This window comes from Colobus angolensis, unplaced genomic scaffold, assembly GCF_000951035.1.
Source record: "Colobus angolensis palliatus isolate OR3802 unplaced genomic scaffold, Cang.pa_1.0 Scaffold152, whole genome shotgun sequence".
Classification (NCBI taxonomy): domain Eukaryota; kingdom Metazoa; phylum Chordata; class Mammalia; order Primates; family Cercopithecidae; genus Colobus; species Colobus angolensis.
This window is the reverse complement of record NW_012114622.1, coordinates 6,901,523-6,925,007: the sequence shown is the minus strand read 5'-3', so window position 1 is coordinate 6,925,007 and position 23,485 is coordinate 6,901,523. Positions and strand designations below refer to the sequence as shown.

Here is a 23,485-nt window from a genome sequence, read left to right as displayed (position 1 = left end):
TAAAAACAAAAACAAAACAAAAAAACTTAAGAGCTCTGCTAGAATTTTTAATAGTAGGCCTGATATATGTAGTCATCTGTGTCTATGTAAACTCTTTTATATAGTAAAGTACTATATACATTTGCAGCCACAGGTATGACATTGAAAACCACTTCATTTGGCTGGGCACGGTGACTCATGCCTATAATCCTTTGGGAAGCCGAGGTGGGTGGATCACGAGGTCAGGAGATAGAGAATATCCTGGTTAACATGGTGAAACCCCATCTCTACTAAAAATACAAAAAAATTAGCTGGGCGTGGTGGCAGGGGCCTGCAGTCCCAGCTACTCAGGAGGCCGAGGCAGGAGAATGGTGTGAACCCGGGAGGCAGAGCTTGCAGTGAGCCGAGATTGCGCCACTGCACTCCAGCCTGGGTAACAGAGCGAGACTCTGTCTCAAAAAAAAGAAAACCATTTCATTTTAGAATTTCCTAATCTTCTATTAAAACTAAACTCAACTGACAACCTTGTATTTGTCTAATAAAGATTCCCAAACAACTACTTTATGATATACAAAAGAAATTACCAACAATTTCATTCCAATGCTGAGCTTTTTTTAGGTTAAGAGTGGCTTAGTGAGAGAAAATGCTTAAGAACAGTCAACCCTGGCTCCTTCTCCGCTCTGCTCTCAAGGGTCATTCTGGGGTCATCTCTCCCCTAGAAGTCTTCCCTGCCCCTCAGATCAGGCTAAGTGTGCTCCTTTGGGTTCATATATCACCCTGCACACATCTCTCCACACTGGCATTTCTCGAAGCAAACTATTTTTCCCCTCCATTAAATGATGAAATTAATCAAATAAATTAATGAACATATATAAATCACCTTTGTATTCTTAGCACCTAGCACAGTACCAGCACCCAAAAAGACCTAACAAAAGTTGTAAAGTTAAACTTACAGTGTGAATTTGAACCTGTCTGACTTATGTAAGTCCCAGTTTTCTCATCAAAGAGTAATGCCACCCAGTAACTAACTCATAGAGAAGTGAGAAACAAACTAGAAAATATAACGAAAGGTACTTTGAAAAAATGATGCATTATACATACACAGTGTTTCATTACAAAGAACCCTATGTAAAATATTAGTTATTATTTTATGGGTATTCCTGTGTAGCTTAATTTTGTTATAGAAACTTTGATACTTCTGGATCTAAGAAGGCATGAGAGGTAAGGATGCCATGAAAGAATAAATATGTCTAAATTAACTGTTTATCATTACATGCCTTTTTGTTAACTATTACATGCAAAACAGCATTTTTTAAAACTCAATAGCAATTAAAGGTAAATTACTCAGTAGAGTAGCAAAGAATATAACTGCTACAGAGGTTATTTTTACAGCCCACTTTCCTGTCTCCGTGTTCTGAAATGACTCAGAATCACAGGCTAAAATTCTATATTAAAAAAAAAAAAAGAAAAACAAATTCATGACCTGAATGTTGCCACCACACCTCATAAATACAGCACCTTCTGCGGCTAAAGCCTTTTATGCATTTAAGAGCCCTATGTGTTCTTGACAGAAACCATATTCAAGCAGCTGAATTTAGAACATGCTGACCTTAAGCAAATCAATGCCCTTAGCATGTACTTCTGGCTTGTATCACTGCAAGAGTTAGACAGCCTCACCATCTATAGTAGTCAACAATTTCTGGCCACTGTCCCGTCTATTTTAAGATATCCCTACTACACTTCTGTGTTGTACAAAGAAATAGAATAACACATAAACCTGTGTTTAAACACAAATAGTTTACCTCAGAAATCAGGATATGTGCATTCCTACTGTGCTTTGCTCAAAAATATTGAATTTGGTTAGTTTCCACTTCCTGCTTTCATTTATGAAATAAAAAATATTTTAACAAAAATTGAAAAATCAAGTATAAGACACTTTAGCTTACTGCCTAATCAGATTTATAAGTAACCTAGTCATCAACTAGGCCAGAATTGTCAGGGTCCCAAATAAAGGACAAACACACGCTTAAAGAGAGTAATGGTATCTGCCATTTTCTTGCAAAATTACACTAGATATTAAAACAGTACATCATTAAGGACTACAATATATTTTCACCGATATACCTTAATATTTACTAACTCTTCTAACACTTGGATCTAAATGACATAAAATCTATTTTTAGTTTTTTATCCAGGCAACATCAACCAAAATGCCTGCACTAGTCTTTGTTTACAAATAAGAGCCTTTTGTTTTTCACTCTAAACCCAGAACCTGTAAGTTAACATCGCAACTGTATAGCTACTGAACATCGGGTAAATTATTTACCTGAAATTTATATATAAACACAAATCAGAAACTACTAAACTATTTAGTAATTACTCATAGATTTTCTTCATTCCTAATACAAAGGCTAGTATTTGTGCAAAGGCCTAATGCTAGAAACCAGTATCATAAAATATTTAGCATTTTAGATTGCTTTTTAAGGGATTTCCTTTATTCCCTTGAAAGATTTGGTAAACCAACAGACATTCTCAAGTATTAAAAAAAAAAAAAAAAAAAACCTTTTTTTTTTACTCTAGTGGAAAAGATTTCAAATAAAGAAAATGAGGCAATTCTGATATGCAGAATAATGCAGGATCCAAATGAAGTGAAGTCATTTACTAGCAAGTCAACTAAATATAGAGCCCAAACAGCTGAAGCCTGGGAGTTTATATAATATGCTAGCTCACTACTAAAAGCTCTTAAGACAGAATCCATAGAGTACCAAGGGAAAGAAAAATACAAAAACGACTATTCTTCTAATACTGTTAAATAAGATTTTACAGTTTTTTTCCAGAAAAAAAGCTAATTTCGTATATTGAAAAAAATCTTTTGGGGAGCAGAAATATCTAGTAAATCTAATTATGTGATACTAAGCAAGAGCTACTACCCTGCAACAACAGCAAATTTAAAATTTTAAATGATCTAAGAAGTTTTGATGGTATCTAGCACTCTACTACCAAAACCATACAATCAAGAATATACTAAGATAGATAGCCAAAAGAATGAAAGTCTATCAAAGAGATATCTACAATCCAGTGTTTAGTGCAGCACTATTCACAATAGGCAAGATTTGGAATGAACCTAAGTGTCCATCAACAAATGAATGGATGAAGAAAATGTGGTACATATACACACAATGGATACAAAGAATGAGATCCTGTCGATTGCAACAACTTGGATGGAACTAAAGGGCATTATGTTACCTGAAATAAGCCAGGCACAGAAAGACAAAACTTCACAATGCTCTCACTCATATGTGGGAGCTAAAAATTAAAACAATTGAACTCATGGAGATAGAGAGTAGAATGACGGTTACCAGAGTCTAGGAAGGGTAGTAGATGGGGGCCGGGAGTAGGGATGGTTAACAGGTACAAATACATAGTTAGAATGAACAATATGTAGTATTCGATAGCACACCAGAGTGACCACAGTCAACAATAATTTATTGTACATTTAAAAATAAGTAAAGGAGTCTAACTGGAATGTTTGTAACACAAAGAAATGACAAATGCTTGAAGGAATGGATAGTCCATTTACCCTGACGTGATTATTATGCACTGCATGCCTATATCAAAATATCTCATATACCCCATAAATATATATACCTACTATGGACCCATAAAAATAAAAATAATGTTTTAAAAAATATACTAAAGGTGTATCAGGCTGTTATTTCTAATTCCTAATACATACTTTATTTTTTTTTAAGAGGGTCTCACTCTATCACTCAGGCTGGAGTGCAGTGGCATTATCATAGCTCACTGCAGCCTCTAACACCTGGGCTCAAGGGATCCTCCTACGTCAGCCTCTTGAATAGCTAAGACTACAGGTATTTCCCATCATTCCTGGCTCATTATTTTTTTCTTTTTTTTGGAGAGGCAGGGTTTTGCTCTGTTGCCCAGGCTGATCTTAAACTCTTGGCCTAAAGTGATCCTCCCACTTCCCAAAGTGCTAGGACTACAGGTGTGAGCCACTAAGCCTAGCTCTAACACTTATTTTAATAAGCTTTACTAACACTAAGTGACATAAATGGGCAATTCCTTCTGATAACCTACTAGTAGGGCATATATTTAGAGTTGATTTGTGTAGGAGCTAATTAATTTCTCCTTTAGTTTGTACTGGGCACTATAGCATATACTCGCAAGAAGGGTAATCAGGTACAGTGCAAAGGCAAATGCAGTATCAGAAAATACCCCTTGTTGGGTCTAAATTTATATCCCCCATGTTCTAAGCATTTCTAACAATAAACTGCATGAATGACCAATACTGGCAGATCCTGTATTTGTCTATATTTTATGGCAGGTCCATCATGTGGGAGCTCATAGGGCTGTAGAATATACCAATAACAAATTCATTCAGGCTTATATGAAAATAATTAATGCTCAAAGTTATCAAACTATGAATTCAAAGCCATTTTACACTCCAGAATGAGTTTTCAGTATTCTCAATCTTGGTAATCACTAGTTAGCCCCTCATACTATCTATTGTACGTCAGGCTAGTGTTACATTGTAGCACGTTATCAATACTTTACATGGGTATTATTTTCTTCTTTAACTTCCCCCTAGAACCAAGACCAAAATAGCATTACCCATAGCATATATGTGGATAGAACATAATAAAACTGGTTATGATCAGGTGACCTGAAGAGTCACGGGAAGGAAAAGAAATATATTTGTGTTTTGTTTTGTTTTTTGAGATGGAGTTTCACTCTTGTGGCCCAGGCTGGAGTGCAATGGTGCAATCTCAGCTCACTACATCCTCCACGTCCTGGGTTCCAGTGATTCTCCTGCCTCAGCCTCCCAAGTTGCTGGGATTACAGATGCCCACCACCACACCCACCTAATTTGTGTTATTTTTAGTAGAGATGGGGGTTGCCATGTTGGCCAGGCTTGTCTTGAACTCCTGACCTCAGGTGATCCACCTGCCTCGGCCTCCCCAAGTGCTGGGATTACAGGCATGAGCCAACGCACTCAGCTTTATATCTGAATCTTAAAATCATTAATCAGAATAACTTTCTGAATTCTTACACAGGTTGAGCATCCCAAATCCAAAAATCTGAAACTTTTTGGGCACTGACATGACACTTAAAGGAAACAAATTTTCAGATTTAGGGGTGCTTAACTAGTTGATAGTGCAAATATTCCAAAATCCAGAAAAATCTGAAATCCAAAACACTTCTGGCCCCAAGAGTTTCAGATAAGGGCTACTCAAACCTGTATATAATTTTTCTAAATGTTCAGTTACATACGATTATGTCTTTAATAAACTATTTCTCTCAAGTACTGAAATGCCCAATGATATACACAAAAATTACTGTAAATACTTTCCAACATTTAAAGACCTCTGTTTGGTCATTATTAATCACCTATCATTCCTTCAAGTCTTCCATTAAAAATAAAAATAACCAGATGTCTTTGGCATGGAACTTTGCAGTGGAGATTTCTATCCTGCTTGGGTAGATTTTATGTCTTGATTTTTTAAATCTCTTTAAAACAAACCTAAATTGATCTTCTCTTGATTTCCTTTTTAAACTGAAGCAATCTCTTTTACCACAAACACACACAAAATTATTTCATTTGGCAGAAATTTAACATTTATTAATAAACAACCAAAAAGTATGGAGTCGTTACCTACCTGTAGTACCGAGATTGTAGATACGTTGAACAAACAGTCTTTGATACATGACTGGCCGACCCAAAGTCTATTACTTTAACCCTGTAAGGCTGTCGAACAGGATCCACCAACATAATATTCTCTGGCTTGAGATCAGCATGAATTAAACCAAGACTTTTCAATTTTTTCAGTGCAGTGGTCACTTGTTGAAGAATGGGCCGAATCACTTTTAGTGGCAGGGGACTAAATTTATTTTGTTTCAGAAAGTCATACAAGTTTTGTTCCAGCATCTCAAAAACTAAACAAGTATGGTTACGGTGCTGAAAGCATTCATAAGCTCGTACAAAGTTATATTCATCAGCATTTTCAGTACTGAGCCTTGCTAATATGCTCACTTCTATTTGACCTTGACGAGCATAAGAAGGATGATTTTTCAAAATTTTGATTGCTACAATTTCATTTGTCCCTCTTTTCCAGCATTTAACTACCTGGCCAAACGTGCCTCGACCAAGAAAATCAAGGACTTCATAAGTATTTTTCATGGAGCATAAGACTTCATGTTGCACTAACTGATAGTCACCTTCTCCAGTGGTACAATTCTGTTTTGATCCTGTGGTAGTTGTCACAACTGTCACTGGATTTCCCATGTTGGTTTGCAACATTGCAGGAAGTATGGACAATTCATCGACAATCTGCATTGCGCTGCTATGATTATCCAACTCCTCACTCTTGCGCTTCAAACCACATCGCTGGGGGCCTTCTAGGAAATGCAATCTGTTTCGCCACGCCCCAATCTGAGGTGCCTGCACTTGAGCTTGCTGCGCCTGAGCTGTTATGACCTTTGTAGCACCTGCAGTGTTTTTCAAAACAACAGCACTTGTCTGCAATGAAAAGTTGTGTCCTCGAGGTCTATTAAATGGTATCTTTGTCTGAAAAGCACTACCCTTAGTGGGAGGATGAGAATTTCCAAAGTTTCTACCATTCACATAGGTCCGTGGATAGTTTCTTTCCTGGAATATACAACTGCTTGGCTCTACTTTGAGTTTCTTCACACTACAAAAGGCACTTGACTGAGTTTGATAAACATATGGTGGGTAGACCAAGACTTGTGAGGCCATACCTGCAAAAAGAAAAAAAAAGGAAAGAAGAAATATTAATGTCAACAATTTTTTTTCAATTTTAAAACTCAGGAAGAAAACTCTTAAGGGTCAAATTCACAATTTGTAAAACAGTAATTAATTTCCACTAAGATGATTTTTTCCCTTGGAGAAGATAACTGTCTTTTTAATATCTCCATTTCAGTTAATTGGTGCTTCAGATATTCTGAGTATTGCATAAAAAGTCTAAGAATAAAGAATCAAGTGCATTTAATTACTTAACAAATATTTACTGAGAAGCTGAAATGGCCAATATGCCCTAGAAACAGTGCCAACCTTTTCCCTCAAAAGAAAAGTACAGATCCCTGTAATCCTAGCACTTTGAGAGGCTGAGGCAGTTAGATCACTTAAGGTCAGGAGTTCGAGACCAGCCTGGCCAACATAGTGAAGAAACCCCAACTCTACTAATAATACAAAAATTAGCTGGGCGTGGTGGTGCATGCCTGGGGTCCCAGCTACTTGGGAGGCTGAGGCAGGAGAATCGCTTGAACCCGGGAGGCAGAGGTTGCAGTGAGCCGAGATTGCACCACTGCACTTCAGCCTGTGAAACAGAGCAAAACTCTGCCTCAAAAAAAAAGTACAGATCCTTTAACTGTACACATTTGACAAAAGTAAAACACTCTATTACCAAATTAAAATGTATGAACCAATGACAAGAAAAGAAAATATGCATTACAAAAACATAGTTTATAGGCATATTTCTTAAACCTAAAGCCCAAGAATTGCCTCAGGAGGAAAAAAAAATCTATGTCTGCTTTAACTATATATATAATATATATATTATGTATGTGTGTATATTATATGTATATATGTGTATATATGATATATAAATATATAATATATACATATAGTACATATATAGTATGTATATACAATATGCTTATGATATATGTGCATATATATGTATATATTATATGTATATAGGTGTATATATTATAACATATGTATATATTATATATTATATGTCTCAAAAAATATATGTATTTTTTGAGACAGAGTTTCGCTCTGGTCACCCAGGCTAGAGTGCAATGGTACAATCTCAGCTCACTGTAACCTTGGCCTCTTGGGTTCAAGCGATTCTCCTGCCTTAGCCTCCCAAATAAATGTGATTATAGGCATGCACCACCAAGCCTAATTTTTTTATTTTTAGTAGAGATGGAGTTTCACCATGTTGGCCAGGCTGGTCTTGAACTCCTTATCTCAGGTGACCCACCTGCGTCGGCCTCCCAAAGTGCCAGGATTATAGGCGTGAGCCACCACACCCCACCTATGGCAGGGATTTTAAATAAAATTAGGGTGCCCATTTCATGAATAGCTGATCCTACATTCTATTTACTAAATATATTATCCTTTGATCTTAAAAAGCATTATATTACAAAGACAAGTTAATGACTTTCTACCCAGTTATATTCATGTTCCCATTCTTCTCAATTTGTACTTTATTATATGGATATTCCTTTAAACTTCCTCCAAATAATATTGGAAAATATTTGAAATTTTCAAAGCATATTTTCAAATCAAATTTCAAATCATATTTGAAAAACAGATTTAAAATCATTCTAAAGTTCTCAAGGACTAAATGACATTCTATTTATTTTATGCCTGCATCCAAAAAAGATGTGATTTACTGAAGGTGAAATAGCCAACATTCTTACCACACAAACATTAAGTGTTTAATGATTTTATAAACATTATTTGATTCAGATATAACATAGATACGAAAGAGGATTCAGTTTTATTCTGGCATACTTAATTCTCCCCTATGACCTTATTTTACCAACTTAGAATTTATAAAATATGAAATCCACCTAGCAACTGCTGACCTATCTATAGGAACTTAAAATATATATACACGTAAGAATGAATCCTCAGTACCATAGCTAGAAAAACTGATAATTACACAGGTGTTAGATCTGCCTTCCGTCTACTTGGTCTGCCACAACAATATATAATAAACGTGTACGTCAAAACTACCATTTGATAGAATCATCACTTTAAGTAATACTCCATGTTTTCTACTTGTACAAAATTATCTTGGTAATTTTCCTAATGGCAAAATCCTAACACAAATGATCAAGTGTAAAAATAAGCTGAGAAACCAGATACTGGAACTTTGCATTATGTTCTCTTAGTGCTTTTCTGCACATCTACCCTTTCTTCTTTTAACAAGGTCTCACCTAGGCTGCAGCGCAGTGGCACAATCATAGCTCACTGCAGCCTCCAACTCCTGGCCTAAAGTGATCCTCTCATCTTAGGCTCCCAAAATGCTGGGATTACAGACATAAGCCACTGCACCCAGATTCACATCTACTATTGAACACTTTAAAAACTCTTTTAGATTTCAATCAAAGTAAAATAATATATCCTTGCTGAATCCTTTCCTGAAACATATAAACTCACCCTCCAGGCAGGGGTGAGCATTCAGTGCTCTCACAGTAGTTCCTAAATTCTTCTCATTTTGCGATTACATTTCACTATATTGTAATTGTCAGTGTATATATCTGTCTTTCACACTAGATCTAAAGCAAAGTGCCAAGGATATAGAGCTGGTGTTCAATAAATGTTGGTTCGTTGGTTGGTTGAAATATCTTCATTTTCTACAATTTAAAAATCTGTATTATATTAACTATGTGGTCTCCTACTCTTGTAACAAATCACAAACATCAGTTCTTTAACTCAGAATCCACAGATTACCATCACAATCTGTAATATCTGTATTAAAAATAAGAGCAACTACCTACTGAGCACTTACTGTGCAACAGTTTAACACTTTATTTACAATATTTTATCTAATCATAGCAATATCTTTCCAATTTGCTTTTAAAAAAACTAAAGTTGGCCAGGCGCAGTGGCTCATGCCTGTAATCTCAGCACTTTGGGAGGTCAAGGTGGGCGGATCACGAGGTCAGGAGTTCGACATCAGCCTGGCCAACGTGGAGAAGCCCCATCTCTACTAAAAATACAAAAATCAGCCACGTGTGGTGGTGCACACATACAATCCTAGCTACTGGAGAGGCTGAAGCACAAGAATCGCTTGAACCCAGGAGCAGAGGTTGCAGTGAGCCAAGATCGTGCCACTGCACTCCAGCCTGGGCAACAGAGCGAGGCTCCATCTCCAAAAGAAAAAAGAAAAAAAAAGAAAACTGAAGTTTACCAAGACTAGGTAACTGGCCCATAGTCAATAGCTAAGGTATGGTAAAAGGAACAAGTAAGTGCATGGTCTTTCAGATAAAAGCTGTAAATTTATACCTCCTTCAGCTTTCCTGTGCACAATCTACCACATTCCTAATTTGACTTGACCTTAATAAATCTGCTACAAAACCTTACTAGACAAATTAAGACTTGATGTTCATTCTGTAAGAGAAAATCATAAATTGAAATTCTGGAGTTCTGCCAGGCACAGTGGCTCATGCCTGTAATCCGAGCACTTTGGGAGTCCAAGGCGAGTGGATCACAAGGTCAGGAGATCAAGACTATCCTGGCTAACACAGTGAAACCCCGTCTCCACTAAAAATACAAAAAATTAGCCGGGCGTGGTGGCGGGCACCTGTAGTCCCAGCTACTCAGGAGGCTGAGGCAGGAGAACGGCGTGAACCCGGGAGGCAGAGGCTACAATGAGCTGAGATCACACCACTGCACTCCAGCCTGGGTGACAGAGCGAGATTCTGTCTCAAAAAAAAAAAGAAATTCTGGAGTTCCAAACCATCTCATTGGCATCTACTGACATTTATTCCATACCTTTACTCAGAAGAGATCTTGAAACTCCATCAATTGATCATTCTTTTAATGAAGAAAAACCACACTGAAAACTGCTAAATGTATCAAACTCATCCATTAAGGTACTTTTGTGAGGTTTCCAATCTTACCTGCAATAGTTTTTCTAAGAGACTAGGTCTCACTGTATTGCCCACTCTGGTCTTGAACTCCTGTTCTCAAATGATCCTCATACCTCAGCCTCCCAAGTAATCTCAAATAGATTATAGGTTCGAGCCACTGCACCCTGCTCGATAATTTAACATTGCCATGATTCTCCTAACTTACAAACCACTTCTGTCACCCATACCCATGGACTCAGAAAAAGAGATGATTAAATTCACAGATAATTTTTTTTTTTGAGACAGTCTCACTCTGCTGCCCAGGCTGGAGTACAGTGGCGTGATCACGGCTCACTGCAACCTCCACCTTCCAAGTTCAAGCAATTCTCCTGCTCAGCCTCCCGAGTAGCTGGGATTACAGGCACCCGCCACCATGCCTGGCTAATTTTTCTATTTTTAGTAGAGACAGGGTTTCGTCATGTTGGCCAGGCTGGTCTCAAACTCCTGGCCTCAAGTAATCCACCCACCTCAGCCTCCCAAAGTGCTGAGATTACAGACATGAGCCACTGCACCCAGCCCAATTTTTTTTTTTTTTTTTTTTTTTTTTGAGACAAAGTCTTTGTTGCCCAGACTAAAGTACAAGGGCACAAACATGGCTCGCTGCAGCTTCGACCTCCTGAGCTCAAATGATCCTCCCACCTCAGCCACCCAAGTAGCTGAGACCACAGATATGTGCTACCATGCCCAGCTAGTTTTTAAATTTTGTAGAGATGGGGTCTTGCCATATTGCCCAGGCTGGTCTCGAACTCCTGGGTTCAAGCAATTCTCCTCCTGACTTGGCCTCCCAAAGTGCTGGAATTACAGACATAAGCCACTGAGCTCGGCCAACAGATAAATTTTAAAACAGCTATTATATACTTGTGGATTTAAAGGAAAGCATGAACATAAATAGGAGAGACATGAAAAATATAGAAGAACACTGTACACCATACATACACAGATAGTGGGAAGGCAATCTGGCAGTATTTAACAAAACTGCAAATGAACATACCCTCTGACCTAGAAATGTAGGCAACTCAGACACTGTACAAGAATATTCACTGCAGCACTGTGTAAAGCAACCTAATACTATAAATAACCTACATATCCATCAAAAGGTACTAAACAGACCTTGACACATGGACCAATTTAAAAAGAATGAAAACAATTTATTTGCCTTGTTATTGACCTGATTCTGAAGATAATACTGCTACCTGAAAAAAAGCAAGATTTCAAAAAATGTGTACTTTACAACAGATATTACCATGTGTGTTGAGGAATTATATGCATATATTTGCATATGCACTGAATATCTATAGATACATAAAGAAACTGAGGGTTTCTTTGCCTTGGTGAAGAGTAACAATACTGGGAGCAATGAAAATAATTACTTTTCACTGTACATCCTTTACTACATACATGCATCACCTGTTCAAAGAAAGTTTTTTAACCATCTGTGGAACCTATTAAAACATATATATTTAAAAATAAAATAATCTGGGATTTGCTTTGAAATAATATAGAAGAGGAAAAAGTGGATGGGGATATGGATAAAAGGAAATGAGTCATAAACTGTTATTTATAGAAGCTTGATGATGGGTATATTGGGGTTCATTATGCTATCCTCTCTACTTTTGAATACGTTTATATTTTTCCTTAATAAAAAGTTAAGTAAGGGCCAAGTATAGTGGCTCACACCTATAATCCCAGCACTTTGGGACACCAAGGCAGGTGGATCATTTGAGGTTGGAGTTCGAGACGAGCCTGACCAACATAGTGAAACCCTGACTCTACTAAAAATACAAAAATTAGCCAGGTGTGGTGGCACACACCTGTAATCCCAGCTACTCATGAGGCTGAGGCAGGAGAATCGCTTGAACCCAGGAGGTGGAGGTTACAGTGAGCCGAGATCGTGTCACTGCACTCCAGCCTGGGCAACAGAGCAAGACTCTGCCTAAAAAAAAAAAAAAAGGATAAATAAGTAAATATACACATAAAACTCTAATCAGAAAGATTTTGATTCAATAGTCTGTGATAAGGTCCAGGCATCTGAAAGTGTACAAGCTCCCAGGGTCATGTAGAGTCATGCTAAAATCTGAGAACCAATGACCTCGTCCGTACAAAAAACACAGGCAAACTCAAGTCCTACCAAATTAGGGCCCCCAAGTCTGAAAAAACAGGATGAAGTACCAGGGAATCAGATCAATGCACACCACTCTAGGCTAATTCATGCCATGTTAAATTGTGGGAACAGCTGATAACTGACATGGAGAAATTTTTAAAACTGCTGCAATTTCTGGATCCTGCCATTGCTAGTTTTTCTTTCCCAACATGCCAAGCTGGAAGGCAATCAATCAACCCAAGGCTCCAACCAGGACCGACTAAACGAAACTTAGACAAAGTGTCATTATCCCCCACCAGCCAATTCTCAACCACTGTGCTCTGTGAACCCATCTCAAAAGGCACTTTAGAAAATAAACACAGATAGAAATACCAAGCAATATATAGTTCATCAGAAGGCATAGGTGGTGGTGCTGGAGACAAGTATAAAAGACCATAAGACCTATAAATTACTTATTAACTTGGCCGCTGTGACTTCCTAGTATATCCAGGTAATTAACTCTTTTCCTTCTCCTACCCTCCATCAGATAGACTCATGACTTGTTATATCTGCTGTTTATGGATTTTACAAAGTACTATATTCCCAGGAGCTACTGAAGCCCATAGAGTCCAAAATATTTTTTTAGTACAATACTATTTCATATTTTTCATTACAATATATACTGTGTTGTCCTCTGCAGCTATATTATTCATGACCTTGCCAATTGTTCTTATCAACTAAGAAACGATGTTTTGAAATATTACCCCTTTGTGAGCTGGAGCTCCCCATAAAACATTACTCAGAGGATAGTGAAGACTCCTATTAGAGCAACCATTACACTTTCATTCCTTAGAATTAATAATTTCAGGTTCTTTAACCTACTGTGGTCTGAATGCTTGTGTCCCCAACCCCGCCCCTCGGCTCCCCAAGAATTTGTATGTTGAAACTTAACCCCCAAAAGAGATGGTATTAAGAGGTGGGACCTTTGGGAGCTGTAGATCATGAGGGCTCTATCCTCATGAATGGGATTAGTGCTCTTTTACATAAAAGAGGCCTGAGGCAGCTTGTTCACCCCTTCTACCATATAAGGACACAGCAAAAGGGCACCATCTTTGAAGGAGGAGAAAGTGAGCCCTCACCAGACACCAAATCTGCTGGTACCTTGATCTTGAACTCCAGAGCTATGAGCAATAAGGTTATGCTCTTTATAAATTACCCAGTCTTACGGATTTTATTATTGCAGCCCAAATGGACTAACATATAGATCTTATTTTTCCAATCCTCTAACAAACTTTAAGTCTCATCTGAACTACTTGATCCAAATTGTTCACCAAACCAGCAATGTAATCAATATTGACACCCATAGTCATGAGTCTGATCATTGCTAACCATAGTGGGCTGTTTCCATCTTTTTTTACTACACATAATATTAGCCCTTCTGAAATGGGAGGGAGAAAACAGAAACAGAAATATTTTACCAAGCTATATTCAATTTATTTGCCAATATGAAATTTCTGAATTATTTTTGACCAAACTTATACACACCCCAAATGTAATAGGGTTCTTCCTCTTTTTTTTTTTTTTGAGACAAAGAGTCTCCCTCTGTCACCTATGCTGGAGTGCTGGAGGGCAGTAACGTTATCACAACTCACTGCAACCTCCGCCTCCCCGGGTTGAAGTGATTCTCGTGCCTCAGCCTCCCAAGTTGCTGGGATTATAGGCATACACCACCACGTCCAGCTAATTTCTGTATTTTTAGTAGAGATGAGGTTTCACCATGCTAGCCAGGTTGGTCTCAAATTTCTGGCCTCAAGCCATCCAACCACCTCAACCTCTCAAGTGTTGGGATTACAAGCATGAGCCACCATACCTGACTGGGTTCTTCTTTTAAATGTACTTTGATATCACAAATAAATTTAATAAAAGACAATAATGCCTTGCACTCTCCTTACTCAATTTACTTCTTCTATCTGTTGAAATCTCCATTTTAAAAATCTTTTCCTTTTTAAAAATTGTGGTAAAATTTACTGTCTTAAATCATTTTAAGTGTACTTAATGTGTACTGTTCAGTGACATTAAGTACAGGGAGCGTGCTAAAAAACAAAGAAACCAGCAACACAAAGAAACACAAGTAGGTGCTTCTTGACCAACTATCAAGTCCCTCTCCTATTCCTACTTTGGTCTTTACATGGACCCAGTTATCTCTCGCAGTCTTCTCTTTCCTCCCTTATCTCAATCAAACCCTGAGATATGAGTTTATGCTCCTATAAACACAGTCCTTCACATTCTGTCCTCAAAATACTGTCCTTCTTTTCCTTTGACCTATCATCTCTTCCTGATTATTTCCCACCACAGACTCATAATATTTTTGGCTAAATTCTAGTTCCTCTTTCTAATAAAATTATAGATTGAAAATTAACACTTTTCTTACATAGCACAAAAGGTATTCATAAAGATCTATAATTTTTTTCTCTTAGTTTAAAATTAGTTACATTTTTAACAAATGAATCATCGACCTCTGACAGAAAGGAAAGGTTTTCTTTAAAAATGTAAAAAGCACACATTCTAAGAGGGAAAATATGAAAAATTTGATTTTATTAAAATTTAAAACTTTCATTCATCAAATGATACCTGAAATAAAGATAAGCCACTGACATAGAGAAGTTATTTGCAATACACGTAACTGAGAAAAGATCTAAAGAAGTCATATTACGTTTGGTAAAACTGAGGAGACAAATGGACATAAGATATAAACAGACAATTCACAGACAGGAAATACACGCCAAGTCTTATTTCAAAAACTTATCAACCTCACTAGCAAGGAAAATGCAAATTAAAACCACACCGAACATATAAACAGACAATTCACATAAAAGAAATACAAGCCAAGTCTTATTTTTAAAAATTATCAACCTCACTAGTAATAAGGAAAACGCAAATTAAAACCACAGTAAGATGCCATTTTATAGCTATCAAACTGGCAAAAAGAAGTAGGACAACACCCACTGTTGAAGAATAGGGCAACAGGGTATATATACTAGGGTAAGAAGTACAATTACTTTTGAGGGCAAAGCTGAAAATGGACATACTCTATAATCCAGCAATTCTTCTCCCAGGTGTATATCCCATCTAGAGAAACTCACACAAATATGCACAAAGAAACAGGTAAATTAATGTTCACTACAGCACTACATATACATATATGTAGTATCAAAATTTCAGAATAATCTAATTGTCAGAAAAGGACTGGATATTGTGGCTTAGTCATAAAATACAAAGCATGTAATACAAGTGTGGCTCATATCACTATTATATATTTACGTGCCACAAAAAAAGAAAATATACCAATTGTTAGGGCAAGACATCATTGATTTTAACATGCATCCCAGTTTCAAAGATGTTAAAATGTTGGAAGGAAATGTGCTAGAACTGAAGTGCAGCAAAATGAATTAACTGAAATTACATACATCAATGTACATGAATCTGAAAACAATATAGAACAAAAAAAGTTGCAGAAGAGCATGTATCATTTATTATAAAGTTAATAGAACACAAAACTATACCATGCTTTATATGTGGTAAAGGTATAAAAACATGCATGAAAATGACAGACATGTCAAGGAAGAAAAGAGAAGGAAGGGACCTCAAATTTATTTTGCACACTGGATGACAGTTGCATAGGAAGTGATTCTATTACTCCCTATACTTTCATAGCCTGAGTTTACATTAATTTTTAAATAAAGGTAAAAAATCTATCAGAGAATAGGAATAACCTATTTTAGTAATTGTTTATTTTTAAATTACAAAAATACAGCCCTGGCGCGGTGATTCACACCTGTAATCCCAGCACTTTGGAAGACCGAGGCGGGTGAATCATTTGAGGTCAGGAGTTTGAGACCAGCCTGGTCAACATGATGAAACCTCGCCTCTACTAAAAATACAAAAATTACCTGAGTGTGGTGGTGCACGCCTGTAATTCAGCTACTTGAGAAGCTGAGGCATAAGAATCACTTGAAGCCAGGAGGCAAGGGTTGCAGTGAGCCGAGATCACGCCACTGCACTCCAGCCTGGGCAACAGGTGAGACTCTATCTCAAAAAAAAGTAAGAATAATAAAATAAAATAAAATCACAAAAATATGACCATTTTAGATATACTTTATTAACATAACCAATCAGCCATACCTTATTTCATTCAGTTGGTAACCATACCAATTTGGTAACCACACCAAAGTGAAGCAGTCACCTGTTCAGTCCATACAAGCCTAAAATATTTGCCATGTACCCCAAGAAACTAGCTAGAATCTATCTCAGATATGAAAGTGATTGTATATAAACTATACATAATGAATATCCAGAAGTTATTTCATAACATGATTTACCATATTAACATTTAAAGTATTATTTATTCATAGAATAAGAAAAATTCAACTTGAGGAACAGTCTACAAAATAATGGCAGTATTCTTCAAAATGTCAGTGTCAAATCAACATAAAGACTGAGGAAGTTTTCAGATCACAGATTAAACTAAAGAGATATAACAACTGAACAGTCTTTATGCAATTAGTTAGAGGTAAAGGGACATCATGCTTGCAACTCACTTGCAAAAAGTTCAGATAAAAACATAACATAGATACACAGGAAAAAAAGGTAAAAGCAAATGCAGTAAAATGTTAACATTTGAATAATCTAGGTGAAAAATACACACGAATTCTTTGTATTATTCTTGCAACTTTTCTGTAGGTCTGAATATTTGTCAAAGGATAAGTTAAACAGAAAACAAGAATGAGGGACAGGTATAAAACAGTGTCTTTATTGAACAAGACTCTTCTTCAAGGGTCATTAACCTGTGGATGAACAGCCAAATCTGGTAGGCGTGGCCCAGAGCACCTAAAGTCTAGAATTGCCAGGTATATGAAGAGTCCCTGTGATCATCTGCCAGCATTAATTTTAAAAGTAATCATAAGCAGTGAGGGCAAATTTCTTCATTTAAAAGTATTACCTAATTCATAACAGTTTTTAAAACTGTTGGTCATTATATAACTTCTTCAATCAATAAAGACTAAAAGTAAAATTTCATTATGTGATCCAATAAATTCTGACAATTAAAAGGGCTTTTCATTCTTCAAAGGACAGAACCATAGTGCCAGTCTATGCGAGGTTCTATAAATAGAAATTACAAAATTGAACTACATAACAAACAATATTTAGCCAGTAAAAAGGAGTTTCTAGTCAGTTTATTTCATTTCTCAATTACCTTGCTTAAAGTGCATATTTATAAAAGACAAAATAACATGCCATTTAAAAAAAAAAAAGGCAGGAAACACTAGACAGTAAGTTGCTAGTATGAACAGTAAATGAGTTTAATTCTTCATTGGTTAACTAGTTGTCAGTATTTTAAATACCTCTATTATTTTAACAGATTATTTTTACCAGCATTAAATCCAGGAAATAATACTAAACCATTTCATTGGCTGGGCGCGGTGGCTTATGCCTGTAATCCCAGCACTTTGGGAGGCTGAGGCAGGCGGATCACGAGGTCAGGAGTTCAAGACCCACCTGACCAGTATGTTGAAACCCTGTCTCCACTACAAATACAAAAATTAGCTGGGCATGGTGGCATGCACCTGTAATCCCAGCTACTTAGGAGGCTGAGGCAGGAGAGTAGCCTCCTGCAGCTTCCGCCTCACTTGAGCTCGGGAGGCGGAGGTTGCAGTGACTCGAGATCACACCACTGCACTCCAGCCTGGGCGACAGAGCGAGACTCCATCTCAAAAAAAAAAAAAATTGTGTCTACCATTTCATATAAGAAAGAAACATTTTCACATAAATGAACCACCATGCATTGTAAAACTTAATAAACTAAACCTGCTGTCCGAGGTGCCTACAGAACATTTATTTTGAAAATACTAAAAAGTCTTGGGTATTTTCCAGCAGTATTGTGAACAAAGCATCTAGAGAATGTGTTGACTATAACACAAATCAGCATGTTAAATAACAAGCTTCATCTGACTTAGCAAAATGTTTCAACATTTGGAACAGAAAATGACCTGTTGGACATTTCAAAGCTGCTAGAAATCACCCTGCCAGTACAAATCTTTAACAAGGCTAGAAAAGAGTTAATTAATTTTAAAAAATTACATAAGGATTACTCTTACTAAAGCAGATAATTCTCTAGCTTTTAAAAAGCTATATAAAATAAAAAATCAGAAATGGACACCCTGACAGAAAGGTGGACTAAAGATAAAAAGTTTACCTGAAGCTCCCTCTTTCTTGATATAAACTTAAGATTAATAATTCAAATTCAGCTTATAAAACTTAAGTACTAAAGAAAAATTTTTACTTAAATTTTTCACACAATGTCCAATATACCAATGGGCTATCAGAAAGAGTAAACAGTTTTTTAAGTTTGAGTTATGAACAACTCCCTTAATAGAAAGCAAATGTATTACTTTCTACTTTATAGGAAAATCCGTCCCAAAAGAACCACCACAGAACTTTTATTTCTTATAAAAATCTATGTTAACTTTCAGACAAAGATAAATACAAAATATTAAAGATTAAGAAGGCAAAGGTCAAATGATTCCTACAAGAAGATCACCTGACATCATCTACCTTTGAAACAAGTAACTCAACAGATGAACTGGAATCCTAGATTAATAATTTGACTGAATGCCCACTGCTGACACCAATAAAAAGGAAAAAATTCTGCCAACAAATAAGATTTTTGTATGAGATAATGATTCAAAGCTCTAAATGAACATTTAGAGAACCAAGGGTCAGGTTCCATAAAACTTTTCGAAAGTATGGTCTACCTTAAACAACCTTAAGATTCTAATCACTACATTCACACCTGAAAGAGAACTATCACTCTACAGTAATGTAAATCACACAAGAATTAAAGTTCTAAAAATCAATGTAGTGAGAACAGTGGCTACCATCTCCTCTGCCAGACATATAACAGTTTTTCTATTGTAAAAGCTGAAAAGTTAAATATTTACAACTGCATAAGCTTGAGTATAGTACTTTCAGTTTTTAAAAATCTTTATGAAAGACATTGTGGGGCCTGGAAAAATTAAGTTGAACAGAAAAGTCAACTGTTTCTATTTTCCAAATTCTATTAAGATCCTACAGGGTCCTAATATGCCTTACACTGCTAAATTCAAAGCATTTTTAAAATTTCTACAATTATGTTTTCTCTCTACTCAGGCTGCAGTTGCCAGACATTCCACTTTATATAAATGCCCTTTTTAAGAAATTTTGCGAAGTATCATCCAAAATCTTTCTTTTTTTTTTTTTTTGAGATGGAGTCTCACTCTGTTTCCCAGGCTGGAGTGCAGTGGCACAATCTCAGCTCAATGCAAGCTCCGCCTCTCAGGTTCACACCATTCTCCTGCCTCAGACTCCCAAGTAGCTGGGACTACAGGCGCCCACCACCATGTCCGACTAATTATTTTTGTGTTTTTAGTACAGATGAGGTTTCATCATGTTTGCCAGGATGGTCTCGATCTCCTAACCCCGTGATCTGCCCTCCTGGGCCTCCCAAAATGCTGAGATTGCAGGTGTGAGCCACCACGCCCAGCCCAAAACCTTTCTAATGTAGAAATAATCTTTTTAGTTTTCAAAGTTTAACTGTCACTTATATCTTGTCAACTGAGGATGGCCCTTTACAATGGCTTCAGGAAACTCTCTGGTATCAAGTCGGAAACAATAGGGAGGCCTAGGAGGGAGGATCATTTGAACCCAAGAGTTTAAGATCATCCTGGGCAAGATGGCAAGACCCTATCTCTATTTAAAAAAAAAAAAAAAAATTAGCCAGGCACGGTGACACACATCTATAGTCCCAGCTACTTGAGAGGATGCCTTAAGCCCAGGAGTTTGAGGTTGCTTGAGCTATGATAATGCCTGCCACTGCACTCCAGCCTGGGTGACAAAGCAACATTCATCTCGACAGGGGACAGGAGGGGACGATGGGAGGGGAGGAAGAGAGAAGGATGGAAAGAGGGAGGGAAGGAAGGAGGGAAGGAGGGAAGGAAGGTAGGAGGGAGGGAGAGATAGAGGAAGGAGGAAGGGTGGGTGGAAGGAGGGAGGGAGGGAGGGAAGACTGAGATCACACCACTGCACTCCAGCCTCAGCAACAGAATGAGACTCCGTCAAAAAGAAAAAGGAAAAAGGAAAAGGAAAAGGAAAGGAAAGGAAAAAGAAAAGGAAAAGGAAAAAGGAAAGGAGAAAGATCTCTCTCATTCTTATGACAAATTTGAGGAAGGGGATACAGCAGAAATTTGCAACAGGTCTCCTTAGGAAAGCCAGAAAAACTAAAGAACAACAATGTAATTTACAAAAATCTAAAAAGGAAAGAAAACAAGCAGCTTCTCAAGACAGTACCCACAAAGAAACGACATTGAATTCCTTTTTTTTCGGAGCTGGAGTCTCGGTCTGTCACCCAGGCTAGAGTGTAGTGGTGTGATCTCGGCTCATTGCAACCTCCACCACCCATGTTCAAGCGATTCTCCTGCCTCAGCCTCCTGAGTAGCTGGGATTACAGGCACCTGCCACCACGCCTGGCTAATCTTCTGAATTTTTAGTAGAGATAGGGTTTCACCATGTTGGCCAGGCTGGTGTCGAACTCCTGATCTCAAGTAATCCACCTGCCTCGGCCTCCCAAAGTGCTGGGATTACAGGCGTGAGCCACTGCACCCAGCCACGACATTGAATTCTTAAAAATCTGTTAGAACCGCTTCTATCTGGCCCTGAATACATCTAAGCATTAACTTTAAGTGACACATTGTTGGGTTGCTTATAAGCTGTGCATTAAAACCACAAATTTAGATAGACTTAGCAAGGCTACATATTTCTTTCTTTCTTCTACTGAAAGTGTCATAGAAAAACAGATTTTTCTTTGTTTTGTATTAGTGTAAAAAGTCACACTATCAATGCATGATACTAAAAACCATACATATCAGAACTATAATGATAAAAATAGCTTTTTTCTTCATATTTGGCCAAAGAGATTTTTTTAAATACACCATCAATGTATAAAAAAGAAAGATATTAAGAAAGTTCAAATTTAAGTTGCATATGCAACTAACAGCTAACACACCTTAAGTTTAAAATTAAGTAGCCAATGATCCCATAAATAAAAATGTGCTTCCTCATTAGACTGAAAATGGCTGCAAAGTAGTTACAGTTTACTGATTAGAAATCTATTCTCGAATAGTAACTAAAATTGACTTTTTTAATTAATTAATTAATTAATTAATTTATTTATTTATTTTTTGAGACGGAGTCTCGCTCTGTCGCCCAGGCTGGAGTGCAGTGGCGGGATCTCAGCTCACTGCAAGCTCCGCCTCCCGGGTTTACACCATTCTCCTGCCTCAGCCTCCCGAGTAGCTGGGACTACAGGCGCCCGCCACCTCGCCCGGCTAGTTTTTTGTATTTTTTAGTAGAGACGGGGTTTCACTGTTAGCCAGGATGGTCTCGATCTCCTGACCTCGTGATCCGCCCATCTCGGCCTCCCAAAGTGCTGGGATTACAGGCTTGAGCCACCGCGCCCAGCCTAATTAACTTATTTATCGTGAGACAGGGTCTTGCTCTGTTGCCCAGGCTGGAATGTAGTGGCACAATCATTCCTCTGCATCCTAGACTGCCAGGGCTCAAGTGATCCTTTCACTTCAACCTCCCTGGTAGCTGTGATTACAAGCACATGCCACCACACCCGGTTAATTTTTTGTACTTTTTTGTAAAGATAGGGTCTCACCATGGCCGGTCTCAAACTCTTGGGCTCCAGTAATCTGCCCACCTTGGCCTCCCAAAGTGCTGAGATTACAGTTGTGAGTCACCACACCCAGCCACCATTTTTTAGGCATTTGCCTAAGAAACTAGATAGAATCTCAGATATGAAAATAATGATTGCATATTCACTATACATGACGAAATATGCCAAAACAGTTATTTTATATCATTATTTATCATATTAACACTTAGAATGCTATTTACTCATAGAACCTTGCAAATTGAGTAAAAATTACCACTAAGGCAGTATCATTTACCTGGAATCACACTGCTAGAATTGGTATACTAGACGAATATAAAACTTAAAGTATTTTGCCATAAAATCATGAAAAGATACATCATTCACATTAACAAGAGGCTAAATTTCAGTATAGCAATCATTTTGAAATTATTCCATTACTATAAAATTACAAAGTATTCAGGGAAAAGAACCTAATTCCTTCAAGTCATTTATATGTTTTATCATATGCTTAAAATTAAAATACATGATAACTTGATATAACAATGTTTTCTCTTACTCTTTTTATCACATTTTGTATTCTTTTTTTAATTAGAGACAGGGTTTCACCATGTTGCCCAGGCTGGTCTTGCACTCCTGCACTCAAGTGATCCACCTACCACCTCGGCTTCCTAAAGTGCTGGGATTTTAGGCATGAGCCACCACACCCAGACTCTTATCAACTATTATTATTTTAAATAGCAGCATAATGTTCTATCCTATGTGCATATCATAATTTGCTGCACTTTTTTTCCAATTTTTTTCACTGTTCATATAAAACTGTAATTAGCACTTTCATACAGTTGTTATACATTCTTTCTTTTTAATATCTTATTTTTATTGTAAGTTTTCATACATTCTCAATTTTCTTAGCCAGGCGTGGTGGCAGGCACCTGTAATCCCAGCTACTTGGGAGGCTGAGGCAGGAGAATTGCTTGAACCCAGGAGGC

The 23,485-nt window shown here is 37.3% G+C and overlaps 1 protein-coding gene across 5 annotated transcripts in view; it reads right to left on the bottom strand.

Annotated features, from left to right (window-relative positions):
* The window catches only part of HIPK3 (homeodomain interacting protein kinase 3), a 99,211-nt gene that overhangs the window by 62,110 nt on the left and 13,616 nt on the right, over nt 1-23,485 (bottom strand). For all 5 annotated transcript variants that reach the window (XM_011936371.1, XM_011936373.1, XM_011936372.1 and 2 more), the window contains exon 2: nt 5,658-6,756. In XM_011936371.1, coding sequence (XP_011791761.1) covers nt 5,658-6,756 — 1,099 coding nt within the window. The remainder of the gene's footprint in view (nt 1-5,657; nt 6,757-23,485) is intronic.